At 38.3% G+C, this 24,586-nt stretch overlaps 1 protein-coding gene across 2 annotated transcripts in view; it reads right to left on the reverse strand.

Moving 5' to 3' along the window:
* ARID4A (AT-rich interaction domain 4A) overlaps nt 1-24,586 on the reverse strand; it is a 61,205-nt gene that overhangs the window by 13,195 nt on the left and 23,424 nt on the right. For both annotated transcript variants that reach the window (XM_067028418.1, XM_059059637.2), the window contains exons 12-20: nt 16,283-16,355; nt 15,161-15,255; nt 14,910-15,007; nt 14,138-14,369; nt 11,025-11,275; nt 8,336-8,533; nt 5,172-5,256; nt 4,225-4,366; nt 188-1,321 (exon numbers count right to left, since the gene is read on the reverse strand). In XM_067028418.1, the coding sequence (XP_066884519.1) occupies nt 188-1,321; nt 4,225-4,366; nt 5,172-5,256; nt 8,336-8,533; nt 11,025-11,275; nt 14,138-14,369; nt 14,910-15,007; nt 15,161-15,255; nt 16,283-16,355 (2,308 nt within the window). The remainder of the gene's footprint in view (nt 1-187; nt 1,322-4,224; nt 4,367-5,171; nt 5,257-8,335; nt 8,534-11,024; nt 11,276-14,137; nt 14,370-14,909; nt 15,008-15,160; nt 15,256-16,282; nt 16,356-24,586) is intronic.

Raw genomic sequence — 24,586 nt, forward strand, 5'->3', positions numbered from 1 at the left:
GGAGAGAGGGAGAGAGGGAGGGAGGGAGGAAGGAAGGGAGGAAGGAAGAAAGGGAGGAAGGAAGGAAGGAAGGAGGGAAGGAGGGAAGGAGGGAGGGTACTTAACAGACCATTAGTTCCTAAAACTCTTGGCTTACTAGTTTTTGGTTTTAATATAATGGTTGATTTTCTCCCTAGGAAGTCCTTACCCTTCTCTCTGCTCTCTCTTTCTTGAACAATTATACTACAGGTACCAGAGGCAACGCTGGCTTCAAATCCATTTGCTGATTCCCTCTCACAGAGACCTTCTTGAGATTCTTCAGCAATACTATCGACCTCAATGGTTATGTCACTCTCACTTTTTATACTTCGAGACTCATCTTGGCTGAGAGTCAGTGGTGAAGCTACTGAAAAGTTATGCTGTACTGCAGGAGGTAGGGCAGGTGGAATAGAAACAAGAGAGTTAGATTCAGAGCTTTCAACTACTATATCCTCAGTACTGGTCTTATCCTTTTCATCCAAATCATCCAAATCTACTTCATGGCAAACCAAGGTTTCCGGCCCAATCAGAGGCATTGCATCCTCTTCTTCTTTTAGTGGAGTATTTACAGTTTCTTCAGCTGGACTATCAAATTTTTCTTTAGTCAATTCTTGAATGCATTGGTTTGGCTCTGCTATTAATGATGGCATTCCCTCATTTTCTATTTCAAAGTGTTCAAAATTTAAGTTTTTTATTCCATCAGATGTAACACAATCACCGGTCCTTTCTTGAGAAATGCTATTTGTCATTTCCATTCCATTCTCAATTCTTACTTTTTTCTCTGGTGATGACTGTCCCAGTATTTTCCGTTTCAACTTTTTTTCTTTTGCACATTGGTCAATTTCATCTTCTGTAGCAGAAGAAAAGTTTTTACTGTCTAATGAAGAAAATTCTAAACTCTGAGCTTCTATATGAGGTTCAGATCCTGCTTCATCCTGGCTAAATGATGAAATCTTTATAATTTCTAAAGAAAGATCTTTTGTCTTGCTCCGTCTTCCCTTTCCTTTAGGAGATTTTTCTGCCTCTTTCTTAACTTCTTCTACTTGTTCCACTTTATTTCCAAAAATCTGTACTATTTGTTCATTCTCTCCAACTTCTAACTTCAAGGTTTCTAAAGGCTGCATTTGAGTCCTATCATTTTCTTTTAATATATGTGCAGCAGTCTTTGGATTTTCTTCATCTAGTTTATCATCACTTAAACTTTCATTTTTTTCTAATTCTTCTTTAATATCAGGAGAAAGTTCTTCATTCATCAAATTCTTTTCTAAAAGGTCTTCTGTTTCACTATCAGATGAACAGGAGTCTGCAACAGGAAATAGTGTATTAAAAAGGTTTCCATCTTAATTACCAATGCAATTTTATAATAAAAATCCTGCCAAAGACAAAACTCTTAATCAAGTACCTCTGAATACCTCCTTGTAGAAATTTCTTATGTAAAATAAATCAGGACTTCCCTGGTGACACAATGGTTAAGAATCCACCTGACAATGCAGAGGACAAGGGTTCAAGCCGTGGTCTGAAAAGATCCCACATGCCACAGAGCAACTAAGCCTGTGCACCACAACTACTGTGCCTGTGCTCTAGAGCCCACGCGCCATAACTACTGAGCCCACACGCGGCAACTACTGAAGCCCGCACACCTAGAGCCTGTGCTCCGCAACAGGAGAAGCCACCACAATGAGAAGCCTGCGCAGCAAAACAAAGAGTAGCCCCCGCTTACCACAACTAGAGACAGCCCACGTGCAGCAACAAAGACCCAACACAGCCAAAGATAAATAAAGAAATTTTTTAAATTAAAAATAAATAAATCATACATTTATGCCAAAATGGGGGGGGGGGAGACCTCAAATCCCATGTGAAAATACATTGCATAGAAAATATTACTGTCTCAATTCTATAAAAGAGCTATTTTGCGGGCTTCCCTGGTGGCACGGTGGTTGAGAATCCGCCTGCCGATGCAGGGAACATGGGTTCATGCCCCGGTCTGGGAGGATCCCACATGCCGCAGAGCAGCTGGGCCCGTGAGCCATGGCCACTGAGCCTGTGTGTCCGGAGCCTGTGCTCCGCAATGGGAGAGGCCACAACAGTGAGACGCCCGCGTACAACTAAAAGAAAAAGAGCTATTTTGCAATTTTTACTAGTATCGTATTTAGGCTACAGTAACCCCTAGAAAAAGCAAAGGACTACTACTGAGATATGAAGTTAATATGTTAAGTGGTTTGATCTGAGATCTAGAAGGTACTGATTAATAAATGAGATGCCCGTTTTGTGTCCTTAGAAAGGAACGTGATATTCTACTTAATTCAAAAAAGTAGGGACTTCCCTGGTGGCGCAGTGGTTAAGAATCCGCCTGCCAATACAGAGGTCACAGGTTCGAGCCCTGGTCCAGGGAGATCCTACATGCCCCAGAGCTACTAAGCCTCTGCGCCACAACTACTGAGCCTGCGCACCACAACTACTGACCCCACGTGCTGCAACTACTGAAACTTGCGCAGCTAGAGCCGGTGCTCTGCAACAAGAGAAGCCACCGCAATGAGAAGCCCACGCACCGCAACGAAGAGCAGCCCCAGCTCGCCACAACTAGAGAAAGCCTACACGCAGCAACAAAGACCCAATGCAGCCAAAAATAAATATAAACAAAAGAAATAATTTTTTTAAAGTAGTTTTTTACTTTTATGAAGTAGTTTAGCAAGACCATGTATAGTTCTGTAGACTGTACGCTGCACATGGGCATGCATCTAAGAGGGCATCTTCCACTTTGTGGATGTCTTGCATTTGTGTATTATGACAACCTTCCAGCAGATGGCAGTAAACAGGAGGAAAGATGCCATTTTCTCCACATGGTGGACTCATGGCAATCCTGTGGTTTAGAAAGCTTTTTTCTTCAAGGGAGGGAAATTTTTATATGAACGTTTTTCTAAATTTAACATTTCTTAAATTACATGGAAAAATATACAAAGGTAGAAAAGTGGGAAAATTGGTAAAATCAGAATAAAATATGTTCACCTATATTCATCACAAAACATGCCTCTACCACATTAGTTTGTCCTGTCTTTGAACAACACAGTCACAACTTTATTGAAAGATCCTAGGTGAACAGCAATAGATTACAGGAGACACTGGCACATGCTTTGTAGGACAGTGCAGCACACAGGAGGATGCATGGCTTGTCAACGCACCCTCTGTTAAAATAAAATATTCCTATGGGGGATTCCCTGGTGGTGCAGTGGTTAAGAATCCGCCTGCCAACGCAGGGGACACAGGTTCAAGCCCTGGTCCGGGAAGATCACACATGCCAGGGAGCAACTAAGCCCACGTGCCACAACAACTGAAGCCCGCGCACCTAGAGCCCGTGCTCTGCAACGAGAAGCCACTGCAATGAGAAGCCCGCGCACCGCAATGAAGAGTAGACCACAACAAAGAGTAGACTGCAACAAAGAGTAGACCCTGCTCGCCACAACTAAAGAAAGCCTGCGCACAGCAACAAAGTCCCAACGCAACCAAAAATAAATAAATAATTTTTTTTTAAAAAATGATATTCCTATGGTATTATAACAAGAAAAATTATTCCTAATTAAGTAAAACATCACTAAATTTTAAATAAACATGATACAGCAAAATAAACATTTTCTTCAAATCAAATTTTGTAGTTTAAATCATATAGTAAAAGCCTAGGGACTTCCCTGGTGGCACAATGGTTAAGAATCTGCCTGCCGAGGCAGGGGACACAGGTTCGATCCCTGGTCCGGGAAGATCCCACATGCCATGGAGCAACTAAGCCCGTGTGCCACAACTACTGAGCCTGCGCTCTAGAGCCCGTGAGCCACAACTACTGAGCCTGAGCTCTAGAACCCGTGAGCCACAACTACTGAAGCCCACATGCCTGGAGCCCATGCTCCGCAACAAGAGAAGCCACCGCAATGAGAAGCCCGCGCACTGCGACGAAGAGTAGCCCCCGCTCACCGCAACTAGAGAAAGCCCGCGCGCAGCAACAAAGATCCAACGCAACCAAAAATAAATAAAATTGATTCCTTAAAAAAAAATAATAATAACCTAGATGACTACCTATGAATCTCTCACATAACTGAAGTTTTAGTATTTTCATTATTGATTTTTAAAAAACCAGTGATTCTCAGAATTGAGCATCTCCCACTCCATTTGACAGAGGTGAGCTGTCTGGCATATTGATGTGAGCACTTCTGGTACCTGATTTTCCATCGCTGTTTGGAGTCTTAGACAAACCATATGGCATGTTTGATGAAAGAGTAGATTTTAAAGGAGGTCGTCCCCGTTTTGACTTCTGCCTCTCCTCATCCCTCTTTTCATCCTTTTCACTGTCTTCTTTGTTCTGGGTAACAACAACAAAACGTATGAGAAGCACCAGCCTATGAAAAATGAACAGTCTACTTCTCCAAGGAAAACTATAACTCAAAAAGGTTTGTTACGTCAACTCCTAATCTGTAGTTATGGAAAAATTAAATCGTTTTCTAAAATATTTTTGTACTTATATGAATATGATGTTCTACAACTTCAACTTGTAACACTGCAATTATACTGTGAAGGTCAGAGTCCGTACATTAGAGAGCTATACACTACTCAGCTCTCCCCCTTGTTTCTTACTATTCCCTGAGGAAAAGATACGTCATCATCTCTACAGCAAAGGCTGAAAATTGTGGGTATGCATGAGGGTACAACTGGCCAATGTATGTTTTAAAATTTAGTATTAGCGTCCAGCATTTAAAAATCAGCTTTCACATTTTAAAAAATACAATTGTCTTAAAAAATCCTAAAATCTGGCAACCCTGGGTCTGCATCCCACAGCAGAGTGGTTAGTTCCATTCTCTCTAGATGAGGAAAACTTGACCTCTTCTTTATCACTCTCAGTCCTACTTTACCCCTCTTCTAGAGAACCTCATAGGTCTTTGTGTCTGAAGTCTGTGCCCTAGGGGTTGCTGGTTTTCACCTTTCCTGGAACAGCGTGGTAATGTGTTTACATTTTTTACTTTTTAAGCTTCTGGGTTGTAGAAGAGAAAATCACAATTACTTTGAAAGACTCAAGATGATTATACATTGAGAAAAAGCAACATTTATAGAAAATGCAATATGAATAATTCCTGTACCTATCATAAAGGATATGGCACCTATGTACATACTTTAGCTTTTTTCTTCTGTTTTTTCTTTGGTCCACCTTTGTCCAACGGCCAGATTATCCTGTCAGCCTTCACCCATTCATCATACCTTAAAATAAAGAATATATTAAAAATTCACAAAAATACCTTATTTGAAATGTACTCACCAAATAAAAACCACAGTGAGATAGGCTAAAGAATTTGGTTCTAGTGTTGGCAGAAATGCAAAGGGCACAGATGCTAGTTTGCTGGTAATGTGTGCCAAGTACTGTACTAGGTGTTTTATGTACCTGCCACCAACAGGGCAAGGCAAGAGAATTTCTCAGGGAAAACAGGCTTACAGGGATAGCAGGGTAGGCAAACTCTAAATAGATTCAAGATTGTTTGAACTGCCTTCTTTTCCACAGCTCCCACACATCTGAGCTTAATGAAATAAGTTGATTCTGCACTGGAATTCATTCTATTGACCAAATAATGCAAAACAAGTCAGGTAAATTCAAGTTTGTAATATGCTCAGTTCCAGATTATTTTATGAAGTCCTTTTCAACTCTTTTCCTCTCAGAACTCTCTCTAGCCTCCAGTATTTCTAATAAAATTTTATTCTGAACTGTATCACCTCTAGGACTGAAATTTTTTTTTTTTTTTTGCGGTACGCAGGCCTCTTACTGTTGTGGTCTCTCCCGCTGCGGAGCACAGGCTCCGGACGCGCAGGCTCAGCGGCCATGGCTCACGGGACCAGCCACTCTGTGGCATGTGAGATTTTCCCAGACTGGGGCACGAACCCGTGTCCCCTGCATCGGCAGGCGGACTCTCAACCACTGCGCCACCAGGGAAGCCCTAAGACTGAAATTTTTTATAGATACTTCCTTTACCTAAGTTTATTCTGCTTAGCTCATGTTGAGAACTCCTCATTTCCCCTTTCCCAAAATATTGACATCACTTCTAGATTTTAACATAGTCAGTCCAAGTTACTAATCAGGGGCAAATAAGGAATTAAACTTCCTAGAATTAAATAACAGCTTTTATATTATATGAATATATAGGTATTTATAGAGCTCAACCAAAATCTAAAATCTGAACATTTAAGCAAAAAAACTACAGGCAGTCCTTGCTTTGAGCTGCACCATGATGGGAACCATACTCTCACTTTGTTACCGAATTACCGTGAAGTCACACAAAAGGACACTGTTCCAATATGCGCAAGTTCAGCTGATACAGTACCTATACTATGGTTTAAAAATGATCTTCTGCATTAACCCAATATGTAGCAGTATAGAAGGTCAATGAAAACCCATTAACCATGTGAACTCCAGTTAGGTGACCAGTTAGGAAGAACATGAGCATGTAATAAAATGACTGTGAAGGAGAGTCATACAGTAAAACATTAAAAAAATGAAACAGAAGGATGATAGGAGGGGGAAATTCTGGAAAGTAGAACAGACACACTGATGGTAAATAAAAGTAGATGGATGCGAACTAAATAGAATCTGAGGAAAAAAGAAGGCTACAATGGGCTGCAACTGCAAAGCAGGGACTTGAGGTTGGTAAGTGCGGTCTTTCTTCCCAAATTCAGTACATACATACAAAACAGCTGGGGGATGGATGAAAATGTTTGTTTTTAGTGTTGGCAGAAAGGTGAAGGGCACAGGGCCTGGTTTGAGAAAACAGAAATTTTAAAGTTTTATACGCTATTCATTAAAACCATACTCTTTTAAAATGATGTGAGAGGACAGAAACCAAACTCCCCCTCACTAAAGAAAACAGTTAATGTTTATTGAGCACTTACTAACTATATTAGGCACTAATTATATTAACTTTGCATGTTAATATAGATATTAGCAATGCTTCTCACAGAATCCCTGTAAAGTAGGTACTCCGTCTTCCCCAACCCGATGAGGGAATTGAGGTATAACAGGGCACACTGAGTATGCAGGGAAATTTTGGAGCACTCTGGCTCAAAGCAACTACAGGACAAGCAGAGGTACTGAACACAAAAGACTTTCTAAAGGAGAAAGAGAAAAGTAGTCCCTGATATTCAGGAACTAACCTGGTACTATTAGCTGGGCCTTGCTGTTGCTACAGAGCTGTTCTGGCCCTCACAGTTTGGGTGTGTTGTTCTCATGCTGAATGTGAACAATTTCACAGAACATCAACATCAGACAGGTCTGTTCTGTGACCATAATGGATCAAGATAAAAACAAGACCACTCCCTAGTTATGTCTCAACACAGAAAAAAACAGGAACATTGTCCAAGCCACAAAAATGACCAAACATCCTTTTTTTTCCTGACTGCTGCTGCTTTACCAATTATAGCATTAACCTTGCTTTAGCCTTCTCTCCTTATAGATAAGATTAAGATAACCAATCACAGAATTACCCCCCACTTCTTTTTTTTTTTTTTTTTTGGTATGAGGGCCTCTCACTGTCGTGGTCTCTCCCTTTGCGGAGAGCACAGGCTCCGGACGCGCAGGCTCAGCGGCCATGGCTCACGGGCCCAGCTGCTCTGCGGCATGTGGGATCTTCCCGGACCGGGACACGAACCCGTATCCCCTGCATCGGCAGGCGGATTCTCAACCACTGCGCCACCAGGGAAGCCCTACCCCCCACTTCTTGACAGCATCCAGTCTAGAGCAAAGCCCTGTTTCCTTAAACCCTCCCCAAAATCACCTAACAGAAGCTCAGATCTAAGTCCTATCTAATATTCTTTTTTTATTAATTAACCAATTCAGAATTGTTACAGTGCTTGATACAGGCTTCATTTCTGATAAATTTAATAAACAAACAAACAAAACCACTTGCACTGTTGGGCACCATGGGCCTGGCTCCCTACAGGATGTTTCCACAGAATCCTGGGCTATTGCTTTTCCCCAAGGTGGTACTGTAAGCTTTCACAGATCCACCCTCTAACTGAGGTGCCATGTGGTTCTCCAAGCTGTGTGTTCTCCCTCTCTGAAAATGAGTAATAAATCCAACTTGTTCAACTACAGATGTGATCCTGGTGACCTCTGGCTGGAAGTACTGACATAGCTAGTAAAACAGTGGGAATGATAGGAGTCTTGGAAAATTCAGATACAAGGTGTGCTTTGTAAATACATATATACTATTTGCTTTAGTTCTTTAAAACATTAAATTGATCTTTCTGAACCAATGAAAGAAATTTCAAAAAAAGAAAATAATTTCTTGTTTACCTGACATTCCATCCATAGTAATGTACCAAGTATAAAACTTCTCCATCATCAATTTCAGTGCCTTTAATACTGGCTTCATATATTTTCTGCGTTTTCCCTCGTCCATATTTTACTTTCACTTTGGTTCCTGTTAGGCAAGGTTCTGTGTCTTCCTCATCTTCCTCCCCTTCAGAGTCACATTTGCTTTCAGTTTCTTCCCTGCAGTAAGTTATAACATTGATAATGCTACTAATAACTTAATGGAAAACAAAATAATATATGCTAAAAGAATCCGACATGTAGAAGAGTCATAACCTAATTCATGTCAGTGGAGGAGGAGAAGAAGGAGGAGAAGGAGAAGATTTTTATAGACTACTTACTAAGGAATTTATTTATTATGCAAAGGTGCACTGTACCAAAAGTAAATCCATACTTCTTAAAGGCCAATCAATAATCACAGTTAATGATGATGTGGAGTCAAATAAGTCACTTCTGATTAAGCAAAATAAGGACAACATGCTTTGAAAAAGTCTTTAGGATTCATACTCAAGTGCCACCTTACATGTGAAAATGACCTAAAGATAGTTTTTAACTTCCTGCAACTAAAATGTCTTTTAAGTCTACTTTACTACCACTTATTGCTCAATTCAGAATGGTTCTTAACCAAGACTAGTTTTTTGGTGGGCAAAATAATGAACAAGGGCTAACCACCTTAGTAACTCTATCTTTTAAACTATTGATAGTTTCTATTTTAAAGGTTTCCCCACCCTAACAAAGAAACAATAGATACTTGAGTATTAGGCCACTTGTTATAACTGTGGGATAGCACCAGGAGAACAAAGCTTTGCATATCTTATGTTGATTCCTATTTGTTTTTACACATCTCCCATCAGTTCTTCTTTGTTTTGATAATCAGATATAAAGGAGATTCACATAGGGAGATCCAACAATATTTTTCATATTTTTATAAATAAAACATTCTTTATTAGCCTGGCAAGGATTCAGAAAAGATTTGCATCAAAGATCATACTAGTGTCACAAGAGTTTTAAAAAGCTTAAAAGGAGGTACTGTGTTCTGTCATAAACATAGGGCATTATTTTAGGGACCACTGCGGGACCCGACATGAAGAAGCTTTGATAACCCATTAGCAGTGGGAATGTTTTCTTTCCAAGGGCATCTTCCAATTATATCCTGATAAGGTAATTTCAAAACACCATGAGAAACTACTTAAGACAGAAGTCTCTATAAATAAAAAAGTCTCCTATTTCCATAATTCCTGCTACTGAATGAGAATACAGACTATGTTTGTATATTCAATTTTTATTTAGTAAAAGGAAATATCATTCTTCATATTCAAGTCTGAAATTTTCTGTCTCTAAAATAAATATTTATTCCATTTACATATCAATTAATTATAAAGGCTTTTAAAACCACATAGTGTGTATATATATATGTGTATTACATGTTTGATGCATTACTATAAAATATACACATTTTGATGGTTATTTTTTAACAAATCTTCAAACTGTAATTAGGCCTTCCTTTTTAAGTGGTTTATCTTGGCTTAAATTTATTGTCCAAATATTTCAAATGCTATACTCACATCATTATACTCAACTCCAATTATTTCCTCCCACTTGCCCTAATCCTAATTATATTTCACGACAGAACATGCTTTATTCACTAATCTAATTCACATGTAATTGTGAATGCTCCTGTACCTATTTGTACTGAATCATAAAATTACCTCTCCCACTCACCAATCATTACTATTTTTCCAGTTAATTTTCTCAACGGTTAATTTTCAGATGGGTGTCAGCCACTAGTCGGAGGCAGCAGGCCACTGTTCCCAATTTTGCTTAGTAACTCAAATTTCTAGAAAATTTAGCATCAGATGATAATCAAAAAATAACTATGGAGGAGAGCTTCTATACAAGTAAGTGTGTTATGCTGCTGTTGCTGAATTAAAATTCAGTTTTTAGTAGTGTCTAAAAATTAGTAAATCCATTTGACAACAAAGAAATGGCCAACTGAACATAGTTGGACATTGCCGTGATCTAGCTAGACTGCCTAATCATTGGTTATTTTTAAGTCAATTCAGTCCATATGTGTGTAATACATGAGAAAAAACAAAAACAGTTTTCATTCAACAGCAAACAGGATGAACATTAAAAGGCCGAAATTTAATTGTTGTGATGTGGGGCAAGAATGTACTTTCCAAACTAGAATCAGGGGTGCATGCCACTTATTCTAATACAATAACTTGAAAAAGAAAAATGTCTTATATAAAGCTAACACACAGAAACATCTGCTAGTACTGTGCACCCATGTGTTTGTTAGCTTTCCCACATTGTACCTTTTTTAAAATGGAATTTTTGCTGTCGCTGTTTCCTCTTGTCCACTTCCTCCATTTTTCTCCAGCTCCCTTCCCTGCTGTCAACTGCAGGACCTTTCTTTTGACTGGGTGGCGCAGCCTTCTTTGAGGCCACTGTTTAGGGCACAAGTGCTATTAAAATGGTGCGACCAGTATATTCTCCAATTCCGAAAGGCGATACACATCATCTTCACAATGTGTCTCACCTTCATTAGACAAGAGGAATGGAAGTCCCAATAAGAAAACATTCCCTCAAACCTGAATCTCTAAGCAGGAACAGAGCGCTGCTGTACCCCAGACAGGTGCTTCTGGAGAACAAATATAAGATAATGTACCTCTCTTGGCTCTTCTCTTCCTCTTCCTCTGAGTCTTTGTCAGAATCCTCCTGCTTTTTAATTTTCTTCTCCTTTTGCTTTGGTGTATTTTTTCTCCCCAGCAGTAACTCATTTTCTTTTTTCTCAGCAGTTTCATAGTCATCATCTACATCCTTATTTTCTGTATCATTATCTTTTAATTTGTCTTCTGTTTTCTCTTCTTCAATTTCCTTTTTAATAGAATTTCCATCTCGAGCAATTCTCCTTCGTCCCTAATAGGCGGATAAAAGCTTTAAAGTAACTATCACTACAAAGCTCAAAAAACCGTAGAAAAATGTATCTTTTCCTTAAACCTTCACAGCAATGACTCTTCTTCTCTCTAGCTTGAGACATGACACTGATAACCCATCAACTCCTGAATACTTTTCTCTTCCTCTCAAAAGGAAAAGCATAACCCATGTAAATTATGTAATTATGTCCAAGTGTACTGGCTACATACTACATAAAAAATAGAAATTTTCTCCTGTGTTCACTCTATTATCTCACTTTTAATATTCTTGACTATAATGATGTAAGTTAATAACAATAAATCAGTCCCTCAAGTTTTTAGAAGTTCTGTCATCTCTAATTCTACTGTTTACTAAGATAAAATTAACATATCACTGTGTTTCAGTGTGATTACATTTTAAAAGGACTGAACTGTATGAATGGCCAAAAAGTGAGCTCATTTCTTTGAATGAGTATCTGGAGAGCTCACTAGGCCAGCAGTAACTTGTTATATGCCCAGCAGCTTTTATCCAGTCTCTTGTTGCATGCTCAAATGACCATGAAACTGTTGAGCCAGTTCATTATCTCCTAAATTCTCCTTCCAGTCAACCTCTATACACTGGCAGAATTCCCCTCTACTTGGAATAAAGTGAGGATAAAAAAAGAGCCAACGGGCTTCCCTGGTGGCGCAGTGTTTGAGAGTCCGCCTGCCGATGCAGGGGACACGGGTTCGTGCCCCGGTCTGGGAAGAATCCACATGCCGTGGAGCAGCTGGGCCCATGAGCCATGGCCGCTAAGCCTGCGCGTCCGGAGCCTGTGCTCCACAACGGGAGAGGCCACAATGGTGAGAGGCCCGCCTACCACCAAAAAAAAAAAAAAAAAAAAAAAAAGCCAAGAACTTTGGGAGCACTAGAGTACTTAACAATATCTCAGTATAACAAATGTTTTACCTAGTTCCCTAGTTTAAATAGCTAGTTCCTAGCTATTTAAACATCAAAGGTAGGGAAAAAAAAAAAACTTAAATATAAGTTCCATGAGGGCAGGGTCTCTGTCTTATTCACTTCTGTAACCTCAGATCTAGACAGTGCCTGGTACATGGCAGGTGCTCTTTAAATATTTGTAGGTAAATGAATGAAAGCATCTGTTATCCATCAAAATTTAGGTTTGTATAACTTATACCTTTATCCCAGAAATCCCATTTTTAGAAGTCTGGCCTCTGTATTCAGATAAATGAGGAGGACACTTTTACAAACCTCTATATTTAGATAAATGGGGAGGACATTTTTACAAGCATATTTATTGTATCACTTTTTGTAATCATAAAAAATTGGACAAAATCTTGAGGAAGGTAAATTTATGATACATCCATACTATGCAGTACTCTGCAGATGTTTTACATAAAGATGAGGAGGGTCTTTATGTAATGACAAGGAAGCATGTCCACAATACATACAATGGATATTATTCAGTCTTAAAAAGGAAGGAAATTCTAATGCATACATGGATGAACCTTGAAGACCTTATGCAGAGTGAAATAAACCAGTCACAAAAGGACAAATACTACATAATTCCACTTATATGAAGTATGCAGAGTAGTCAAATTCATAGAAAGTAGAAGGGTGGTTGCCAGAGGCTGGGGAAGAGAGGAATGAGGACTTACTGTTTAACAGGTACAGTTTCAGTTTTGCAAGATGAAAAAAGTTCTGGGGATGGATGGTGGTGATGGTTGTACAACAATGTGAATGTAGTTAATGCCACTGAACTGCACATGTAAAAACGGTGAAGATGATAAATTTTATGTTATGTGTATTTACCACAACTTTTAAAAATTAAAGAAAGAAAAGAAGCAAACCACTTTGGACGTTTCATGAAATTCACGAGAAGATTCCATTTACTAGATGATAAAATGGACAGTTTTAAAAAATGGTTTCTGAGCAAATAAAAGAGAAGATGATTTCACCTTTTCTTTTAAATACAATTTCACTGAAAAATAAGATGCATTACAATAAGTGAACTTCTTTGACAGTGTGATTAAATTTTCTTTCTACTTCTAAAATTTGGTAAATCCTACTGCGTAGACATCATCAGACAAAGATCAAAATAGTGAGGGACAATTCCTGATTTGAGTTATATACTAATGGAGAGGAAGAGTAAAGTTAGAACATAAAACCAGTGTGCACATTACTAGGAAACAAGGCAGAGCATGAAAAACTGCCACAAGAGCTGTACAGTGTGTGGTGAAGTCAAGAGAAAGAAAAGATCCCACCTGGCTGAGGGCACAGGTATTATGAAGAGGAGATTCATTCACTGAACAACTATTTAATAAGTCCTTACTATGTGCCAGGCACTATTCTAGATGCCTGGGATCTCTCAATTAATGGAATAAACACTAATCCCTGCCCTTGTGGAGTGTGATACTAGTCCAGAGTGGGGTAAAAGAAACAATACATAGTAAACTGAACAAGTAAGTAAATTACAGATAGAAACAGCAACATTAGAGGGCTTGCCAGTGCCAAAGAGAGGAGGTAGGTTACAATTTTAGGTAAGGTGACCAGGATAGGCTTCAGTGAGGTGTCACTTTAGCAAATGACTTGACGGAAGTGAATATTTGAGACTGACCCCAGAGGAGAATGACCTGAACAAACATAAACAGAGAATAAGAGGAGGAATGGTTTTTCAGGTAGAAGAAATAATATGTGGTATATTTAGAGAAAGGGAGCTAGGCTAGCCTGGCTGAAGCACAACCAAATACTGGAAAATAAACTAGGTTCATAGGATTATTTTTGTGTATATCTGAAAATTCCCATAATAAAAAGATAAAAATAATGCTAAAAATAAACTAGATAAAACTAGTCTTAACTACTTACCCTTGGAGATTTTAATTCTGTTTCTTCTCTTTCACTTTCACTGTTTGAATCAATATTTTCCTCAGGTTCACTCTTCACTTCTACTAAAGGCATTTCTTGATCTACTTTTGGAGCCTCTTCCATGGATTCTTCTAAGTCTTTTTTTTCCTCTTTTACTTTTGGTTCATGGTGGTGAATAGTTCTGAACTGAATATTTGCAGAACGGCAGTACTCCTCAAAACCATAGAGATACCTAAACAAACAATATTTCATTTTAAGAAATCTTAGTCTTTACATTTAACTTGAATACTATATTAAACACATATTTTTTGAGAAGTAAAACTCAAGCCTTTTTTTTGCTAAGTATTTTTTCTGTTACTGATTTCTTGGTGTTTTATATAGAAAAACAGACAAAAATATTGATCAGAAAATAAAATTTCTTTCCTGAAAAATCTGAGCTTGTGATAACTGAACACAGCTATCATAGTTTTGATATGAAGGCTGTTCACCACAAAAGGTACAACTCTATAACTTGTATCGTAATTTCAGACTATAAACACTGCCTGTATCTGTGATTTTGAAAAGAAAATCAGAACATGAAAAATGGAGTAAAGCAGACTTGGTACACTGAAATAACTTTCAATCACAGTATCAATTAACCGAAACCTTTTTATACACTTTCTCTGACTTTAATGTTCTTTGATTGACGTGTTCTTATTTAACTGTTAACAAATTAAGTGGAAAATAGTCCTTGTGAATATGTATTCTTTGATGAATAAACCATACTACTTACTTTCTATAAGCAGTTTTTACATTGTAGGAAGCAGCTGAATTCAAAATAGGAATGCCAAGGTCCATATAAATTTGCTTCCATACAGCACCACTATCAATCTGGAAAATTAAGTTTTTATTTGTTAATGTTTGCAAAGGGAAATAATCTTTACACTAATACTGTACGTTCATTAAGAAAATGTGTTTATTACCTAAAGTACATATTATAGTGCAACATTAGACAGTTTAACTTTGCATTACAGTCTTACTTACCTTGTCACATCCACCTTGATGATAAACCAGTCTGAAGAGTTTGAAGAGATTGAGATCTTTATAGCCCAAAACAGGTGGTTTGTTGATTGGAGTACCTTTTAAATATCAGAGAGCAGAAATACAACGTTAATTCCAAGGGAAAATACTAAGTTGAAAACAAAGCTTATCAATTTCTAATTTCCCAAATATCACTAATCAGAGGCATACATTTAAAGAACCTCAAATTATATAAAACACAAAATATTCTCTATATTCTTTACACAGTTTTGTGGTGGTCTTTAGTTTTACAGCCACAACTAATAAAATAACCTAACTGCCACTGAATTGGATAAAACTAAATCAAACCTTGGACCTGCAAGGTGTAGCCAATGATGTTGCTGGTTCAAGAAGCCTGGGCAAGAAAACATACAATGGAAAGGGCACATTTTAGGCCATGGTTCCATTTTGAATGCTTCAACACAAACATTAAGACGGGTGGCAGTAACCTGAAGGATCACTGCTGAAGGCCACTAGAACCGATTTATCTGAGGACTGACATAATGCCAGCAAGTATGATGATTTATAAAGCTTCTGTTTCTTCTAACTTTATTAGAAATCCTACTCCGTTTACATAGGGGCTATCATGTTTAATTTGGTGAGACCAAGGATCAGACTAGTTTACTTGCCACAAAAACGCCATTAGTAAATAATGGGTATGTAGATTTACATTATGATTGTTCACTTTCTATTACTCAAATATTATTATACTATTTTCTGGTTTCATAAGTCTCAAGAAGATAAAATTTAACTATACCAAAACAACTTTTCCCTCTACATTTGTATTCAAACTAGATATTAGTAGTTGTCTTTATTCCCAATACTTAATTATTATTATCAGCTATAACTGATTCTTAGGCTTGAAATCCCTGTACCATGATTTGAACAAAAATAATACATAAACCTAGAATATAAAACAGTAAAAGAAATGTCTACTTTTTTTTTTTTTTTTTTGGCCATGCCGCACTAGTTCCCAGACCAGGGATTGAACCTGGGCCCTGAGCAGTGAAAATGCTGAGTCCTAACCACTGGACTACCAGGGAATTCCCAGAAATGCCTGCTTTTAAATAATAAGCATGAAAATACCTCTGTCTTCCATAAACTTATAAAGCTGTTGAAGGAAGCTGTCCCTCTCTTCAGGATCAGGTTCTTCCTCAGGCTGTAAAGATAAAATATATAAATATACAGAACAATGAATCGGAGACACAATGTCTTGTTTCTGTTTTGGGAACCCAAGGTAAGGGGATAAAATTTCAATGAAGCCAGAAAATATGAATTTTTCTCAAAAGCCTACAACACCATATTTTAATTTATTTTTGATAGAGCTGGTTTGATGCAACTGTCAAGATACACAATCTCTACTCTTCACCCCATTTTATCACTTGAACCTTCCCGTTAATTATCACTGTGGGGACTAAGATTAGCCATGAGGAAAAGGTTTAGGAATGTGGTGAGAGTGTTTTCACCTCATCTGGTGTTTTGTTTTGTTTTTTGGTGGTACGCGGGCCTCTCACTGTTGTGGCCTCTCCTGTTGTGGAGCACAGGCTCCGGATGCCCAGGCTCAGCGGCTATGGCTCACGGGCCCGGCCGCTCCGCGGCATGTGGGATCTTCCCGGACCGGGGTATGAACCCATGTTCCCTTCATCGGCAGGCAGACTCTCAACCACTGCGCCACCAGAGAAGCCCTGGTGTTTTTTAAAAAATCCTCAAAATACCATGTGGCCCATAGGAATATACCGATAGATGAGCGTAATAATTACACATGTATTTATTATTTTAAAATAATACACATACCAATATTAAAATTTTGTTACTACTGAATGAATGAATATAAACCAGAGGCTGCGAAGTCGCATGGCAAAGGTTTTTTGGTTGGATAGCACAATGTTTTAAAGAAATTTAAATGCATGTAAATGAGCCATATAAATTTTATTTTGTCCCAGACTCCACCAGCCCCTCTTGTATCACAGTAGCCTGCTTTTCTCATTTGCATTTCTTGCCGGGCCTCTGTACTTGACTTTGCAACCCCTTAAAATAGAACAATGAAAATTATTTCTTAGGGAAGGAAACTAGATACTACAATTTAGTTCTCTGGAAAAAAAAAAACTAATGGAAACATTCATACAGAAACAACTATTCCTACAAATACCTATTTGTGCGTTACATTTTACTAATTAGATAAACCTAATGATTTCTTCTTATGCAAACAAATGAATTTGGGATTTTAATAAAATATTTCCTTTTCTGATAGACTACTTATAAATTAATATTTGGGAAAATTCTTGAAGTTTAACAATACTATGGAGAGACAAAGAAAACACTGATATATTTCTTTCATATAAATTACCATAATTTAATTTCAGAGTACTACTTTTTTAAAAAAATAGATTAATTTATTTATTTTTGGCTTCATTGGGTCTTCATTGTTGCCCGCGGGCTTTCTCTAGTTGCAGTAAGCAGGAGCTGCTCTTCGTTGCAGTGCGCGGGCTTCTCATTGCGGTGGCCTCCCTTGCTGCGGAGCACGGGCTCTAGGCGCGCGCACTTCAATAGTTGTGGCGCATGGGCTCAGTAGTTGTGGCGCGTGGGCTCCAGAGCACAGGCTAAGTAGTTGTGGCACACAGGATTAGCTGCTCCGCGGCATGTGGGATCTTCCAGGACCAGCGCTCGAACCCGTGTCCCCTGCATTGGCAGGCGGATTCTTAACCACTGCACCACCAGGGAAGCCCCAGAGTACTACTATTTTTCCATGTTCCAAAACAAGAATTCAGACTTTTGTCTTTCAAAGCCATATTCAAAGCAAAGGCAACTGTCAAGCAATAAATATTGAGTGCTCACAAATCCAGAGAGTAAAAAAATTTTTTTAAGTTTTTAACAGCTAATAATATAGCCAAGATCAATAAACATGTAGTTAATTAAAATATATTTAAAAAAATGAGGCAATCAAGGTCAATTAAAATATATAATTAAAAAAGCATGAGGCAATCAAGGGAGAAGTCTTTCCCTCAGTACAGTCTTTTTTCTTCTTTCAGTACATTCATTAAGAATGACTTATAGCATCGGAGTACTTTCAGTTTAACAAAATATTAAGAAACTTAAGTCAAAGTTCTAGTAAGCCTCAAAAATTAGCAATATAGAGACTTAATAGTTAGCAATATACATACAGACTTAATAATCACTACAGTTAATAGAGGTCTTTACTAAATACTCAGATCAAGAGATGGCAATTTTTTCCTCAAGTGAATTAAAAAATTTTGCTTTTACAAGGTTGTAAAAACAACTGCCAATGAGTTAACTCAAGAAAAGATTAATCTGGTAGTCTAAGAACCATTTCAGATACTAATTGTAAGGACTTCTGGTATGGGGAAATAAACAAAAACAACTTATACCAGACTGGCTCTATGCTTTGCCTGTCCCTCATAATCACAATAGTCTCTCCTCAGACTAACACCTCATTTTTATTATTATTTTATTTTTTTTAATTTTATTTTTTTTGCGGTACGCAGGCCTCTCACTGCTGTGGCCTCTCCCGTTACGGAGCACAGGCTCTGGATTCGCAGGCCCAGTGGCCATGGCTCATGAGCCCAGCCGCTCCGCGGCATGTGGGATCCTCCCGGACCGGGGCACGAACCCATGTCCCCTGTATCGGCAAGAAGACTCCCAACCACTGCGCCACCAGGGAAACCCTAACACCTCATTTTTAGATTTATGATCTTACAGAATTCAAAGAAGACTGTTGTATATCCAGTATATATAAAAGCAATTGTTTTTAAAAAGCACTGGTTTGAAATCAAAGTTTCTTCCAAAAGCAAGTAAACAAAATGAACCCATCAATTGCAAATTAGGTATTTATTAAGGTTTTACCAAACATTTGATAAATTCTTAATGATTAAGAATATAGTTTTATAGGGCTTCCCTGGTGGCGCAGTGGTTGAGAATCCGCCTGCCGATGCAGGAGACACGGGTTCGTGCCCTGGTCCGGGAAGATCCCACATGCCGCGGAGCAACTAAGCCCGTGAGCCATGGCCGCTAGGCCTGTGCGTCCGGAGCCTGTGCTCCACAACGGGAGAGGCCACAACAGTGAGAGGCCCGCATACCGCAAAAAAAAAAAAAAAAAAAAAGAATATAGTTTTATAGATAAAAATTGGTAGTTTAAATTCACTGGAATTAAAAGTTAGTGGATGTCAAGAGTGTTTTAAGTGCCATGAGAAACTATAGCCATAAAATTTTAAGTTCAGAATGCAGTCATCAGGTGTAAAAACAAGATATAAATGAATAAAGAATTCTACTTAAAAACAACTGCCTGCTTGAAAGGAAATTTATTTCAATTAAAAAAAAAGATGACACTATAAACAAAGTTTTAAATTTACCTGATTGGTCTTCGCAAAACTCAAAATTGCTTAATCTCTTACAATAAGTAATTCTTCACAATCATTTTTTTAAAAAAAAAACAGCTGTCTTGTTAGTCACCTTAGAGTAAAATTGCACATGGGAGAAAATGCCTCCAACTAGAAGACTCTGTCTTTATGACTTTTGTATGGGGGCTGTGCTTGCTATCACAATACCGCAGGGTCGCTCTCCTGGTCGGGAGCCAAGAGGATTTTTCATCCCTCAAAGGTTTTGAAGTGCGAGAGGGCTATAATAATGGGAGGTAGAGCCCACTAGACTGCTGATGAGCCTTCTTCCCTTCGTTTAGTCAAGGACGTGAAGAGTAACTATGCACCCCGTAAAATGCCAGGGCGGGGAAGGGGGCTAAGGATATACAAGAGGCATGAATATGATCATAATTTTAAGAAACTTACAATTTTAGTTAGCAGGAGTATAACTTCCTAGTATTATAGTAGTTGTATATCTATCTACTACTAGATTATATATTTTCTGACTTTGGACACTATGCCTTCGAATACAGCTCAAACATTTTTTTTTTTTTTTTTTTTTTTTTTTTTTTTTTTGCGGTATGCGGGCCTCTCACTGCTGTGGCCTCTCCCGTTGCGGAGCACAGGCTCCGGACGCGCAGGCCCAGCGGCCATGGCTCACGGGCTTAGTTGCTCCGCGGCATGTGGGATCTTCCCGGACCAGGGCACGAACCCGTGACCCCTGCATCGGCAGGCGGACTCTCAACCACTGCGCCACCAGGGAAGCCCAAACATTTTTGATAGTTACCATGAATCACAGACTTTTGCAAAAGTATTGCAATTCAAATCAGAAGACACTTTTGGCCCTCAAGTCTGGCAGGAGGTATAGAAATGTAAAACCAGCCAATTCGACAAAATGTGATAAGTGTTGTAAAATACATAAAAGAAAACAGAAGCAAGGTGAGGGGATGAATGGTTCTGCTGGGGGTGCAGTGATGGTGGTAATAGTAGGGAAAGCCTCAGAATGTGAAGAGCATACAGCCCGGGAACAAGAGCAAACAGCATAAACATGAGGCTTGCAAAGGCAGGCTGTGATTAGGAAAGGACTTAGTAATGATATGTTAGAGAATCAGAACTGGACACTCTGGGTAGATGTGAGGTTTGAGAGAGCTAGAGAGGAATTAGGTCAGATTTGTATTTTTAAAAGTTCTCTGAGCTTGCTGGATTGGAAGGGAAAGGGGAGCTACTGTCACAGTCCACAGAGAGAGGGTCAATGCCTGAATTAGTCTTGCCACCTGATGATGGAAAGACGACCCCTCCCCCTGCAGCAGAAAGAAAGAGAGCATGGGAGAGGGAGAGAGAGGTATTAATGCTGAGATTTTTTTTTTACTTTAGGTTATTCATGTTTGTAGCCCTCAAAGTTTCAACATGTTATAAGTGCTCAATAAGTTCCATGAAGTTAAAGACATGCTGATTTTAGTCACAGTTTTATCGTCAATGACTGGTATTTATTTTTATTTTTGTGCCCTAAAATTAATTTATTCCAAGAGGAATCTCATTTTTATATTTCTAGTTTTAAAAAACCTACTTCGATGCAGTACAGAGGAACAGACTGGAGTAGGGAAAGCATGGACATGTAAAGAACAAGTTGCTACTGCACCAGTCTAGCTAGGTGAAAGAGAAGAGAAGAGTGGCTTGAACTAAGGTGACAGAGGGTAGAAACTGAGGGAAGTGGGCAAATTTGAGAGCTCTAAAGTAAGCAGAAGAGACAGGATCTGATGTCTCATTGGATAGGGAGGCAAGAGTGAGAGGATTAAGGTGACTTCCATTTATCTAGCTTGAGTAACTGGGTGGATGGTGCTTCTATTCAAGTGGATTAGGAACAAACAGGGAAAGGACAGGTTTGGGGAAAAAGATGAGTGCAGTCTTGCACATATAGAGTTTGAGGACTTTGAAAATATGAAGAAATCCTCATTGGAATTTTAATATAAATGTCTGGAGTTAAGAAGAGACATAAGAGATATCTTTGATGCACATATAGATTTGAAGTCATTACATCATTTAGTTAGGAAGTAAACCAGAAAAAAATGTAATGTCATGTATGTCAGGTGATTTAAGAAGGTAAGCATGTCAAAGATGCTGAATACCTACTAAGGAGTCAAATGAAATCATGACAAAAACTTGTTGGACTTGGCACAAAAATTTGTTGGAGGTCACTGGTGACCTTAGTTAAGTTGTTTTAGGTGTGGTGGAAGTACAAGATGCACTACAATGAATTAAGAGTGAACAGGGGGCAGGGTGGTAGTGTCAGGAAATAGAACAGTGTATATACCTCTGAGCAATCTGGCCATAAGGTGGAAGAGTTGGTGGAAGGCATCTGGACAGGTTGCCAGAAGGTTGGAAGAGATGTAAGCATGTTTTTAAAAGCTGGTAAGAAGGATACAACAGAAAGGAATAGATTAAAGATGCTGGAAAGAAAAGAGATACTTCACAGTCTAAGACAAGAAAGAAGGGAATGAGATCCAGAGCTTAAAAAGAGGGACTCATCTTACAGAAGAGGACAACATACTATCAATTGTACATTAAGGGAAGGAGAGCAGGCAGGTGGGGTTTAGAGCTGGCTCCCAATTTGAAGCTCCTACTTTCTTTCCAAAGTGAGTGGAGTGGGGGTAGGGTTGCCGGCTTAATGGAGGAGATAATGATTAGATTATAGAAACTGAGAACCGACCAATAGTATTGAAGGCCCAGTGAAATTTGTTAATCATAAAATTTAGAGTGGTACCATTCTTCTCTGTTGTGTACACTTAAACAGAAAATTTCAGAAACCACATGTCATGCCTAATATACTCAGTATGTGGTAAGACACTGTTTTATAATTTCACAAAACAGTTTACAAACAACCTGCCTATAACAAATGAGTAATCTTCCCCCCCCCCATTTTAAAAGGTACATACATCTTACTTTCAGTCATCAAAATGTGGTTCACATGCTATCAAATGTAAGGTTTTAAAATCAGTCTTACTACCACAACTATAAAATACCTTTTTCCATAAGTACATTAAAATGTAGGTGTATTTGTGTGTACAGACGTGCAGTCCTCATTAATCTGATTAGGTGATCCTAATTTGGTTAGAGTCTTATGCTAACACTGTGAAGAAAGGTTTTGCTAAAGACATTAGGACATTTTTGCTTGCTTATTTAACAGGCTACACTTTAAGACCTTAGCAGATAAGTCATTACATTTGAATGCAAGCTAAAGCCTCAGTTATTCATTGAAGGCTGGCTTTATAGGGTCTGCTCAGAAACACCTGACTGGCAGCGGGAGTGACTAGATATACCTAAAATACTAACACTGCCTTTCAATTTTCTGTAAACTTTATTGACTTAACATGATTTTCCTGAGTTATCAAGCATTTACTATAGGTTTATACCCAAAGTGATCTTGAATGATCACTAACAAATGCCTTCGTGGTTGATCTACAAAAAGGCATAAATACACAAAAATAACACTTGATTTAAACATTAAAAAAACTCACATTTCGATGAGTTAAAAAGCTCAAGCACTTATGATTTTTATAATAGGGGAATGTAATCCTAGGAATTAAATTAACAGTGATCCCTAGAAATTCAACGACTGGAGAAATGGGTGTCAATACTTCTAAACAAAAAAGAGCATTTCTTTTTTTTTTTCCGGTATGCGGGCCTCTCACTGTTGTGGCCTCTCCCCTTGCGGAGCACAGGCTCCGGACGCGCAGGCTCAGCGGCTATGGCTCACGGGCCCAGCCGCTCCGCGGCATGTGGGATCTTCCCGGACTGGGGCACGAACCCGTGTCCCCTGCATCGGCAGGCGGATTCTCAACCACAGCACCACCAGGGAAGCCCAAAAAAGAGCATTTCTTATAAAAATTCACTAAATTCTAATTTTCATTACTAAATATGAGATTAGAGGAGATTTTTGAAAGGGCCCAACATATAAGCCTACCTATAGCAAACCAAAAGGATAAAAGAACTAAGACTAGTCAAATTCCCACGTGATATTCAGTCTTCTAAACATTCACCTATTTATTTTACCCTTAGACAACGTTTCTACATTCATCCAAAGTGAATATAAGTCAAGAGTAAATGAATACCTGACATCATTGTTTATGTTTACATGAACTTTTCAATCAATTTCAAAACTCAAAAGGAAATTCAGTAATATCTTTTCTAATATAAAAATATCCTAACAAAAGACATTTAAGTAATACCCACAAAAATATCCTCCAGAACCTTTTTCAATATAATTATCAATGACTTAAAATGTAGAGTCATCAATATAGGTAGGACCTACTTCCTGTCAGACTCTCAAGTCTCCTCCTACCCAGTAATAGTATGAAATATATTTCTTGTGCTCAAATACTGAACTACCAATGCTTAGGAATTCAAAATAATATTAAGTATAAAAGATGCTCCTCCACAATAAATCTCAAATCTCCTTATTATGGCTATGTTAGGGTACTCAAAGTATCAAACATAAAAACAATGTCCACTGCCCATTAGTATTGCAGAAGTATCTAACACTTGTATGATTCTACTGCATAAAATTTACAAACACCAAATGGCTGGCTAAAGTATTGTTACAGTGGTTTATAGAATATTATAAAAGATCTTTTTGATCATTGTCAAGCAACATTAAATCCTCATGGAAAGCATAGCATAATTACATTTTGGGAAGAATAGGATCTGTAATGTAAATACAACAGCTTAGCCTCACTTATATAGTAAAGGCCTGTAATGACTAAGCCAGGTAGGCCCTGGCTTATCAGATTTTAATTCATTTTATACCATATTCATTTTTTTCCTTTGCTAAATATAGATTAAACTGCTTTTCAGTTTTACAATATATCAAATTTTTAAAAATTACTGTCCAAGACAGGTTAGAATGATTCAGCATCTAAATCTTAAATCCAAGAGCAAGAAATGCAGCTGATTTTTTTTTTTCTAAAGCAACCAAATTTCACTCAAGAAAATCTACTTGTACAGCCAGAGAAAAAGAGGA

The sequence above is a fragment of the Kogia breviceps genome, chromosome 3, assembly GCF_026419965.1.
Source record: "Kogia breviceps isolate mKogBre1 chromosome 3, mKogBre1 haplotype 1, whole genome shotgun sequence".
NCBI lineage: Eukaryota > Metazoa > Chordata > Mammalia > Artiodactyla > Physeteridae > Kogia > Kogia breviceps.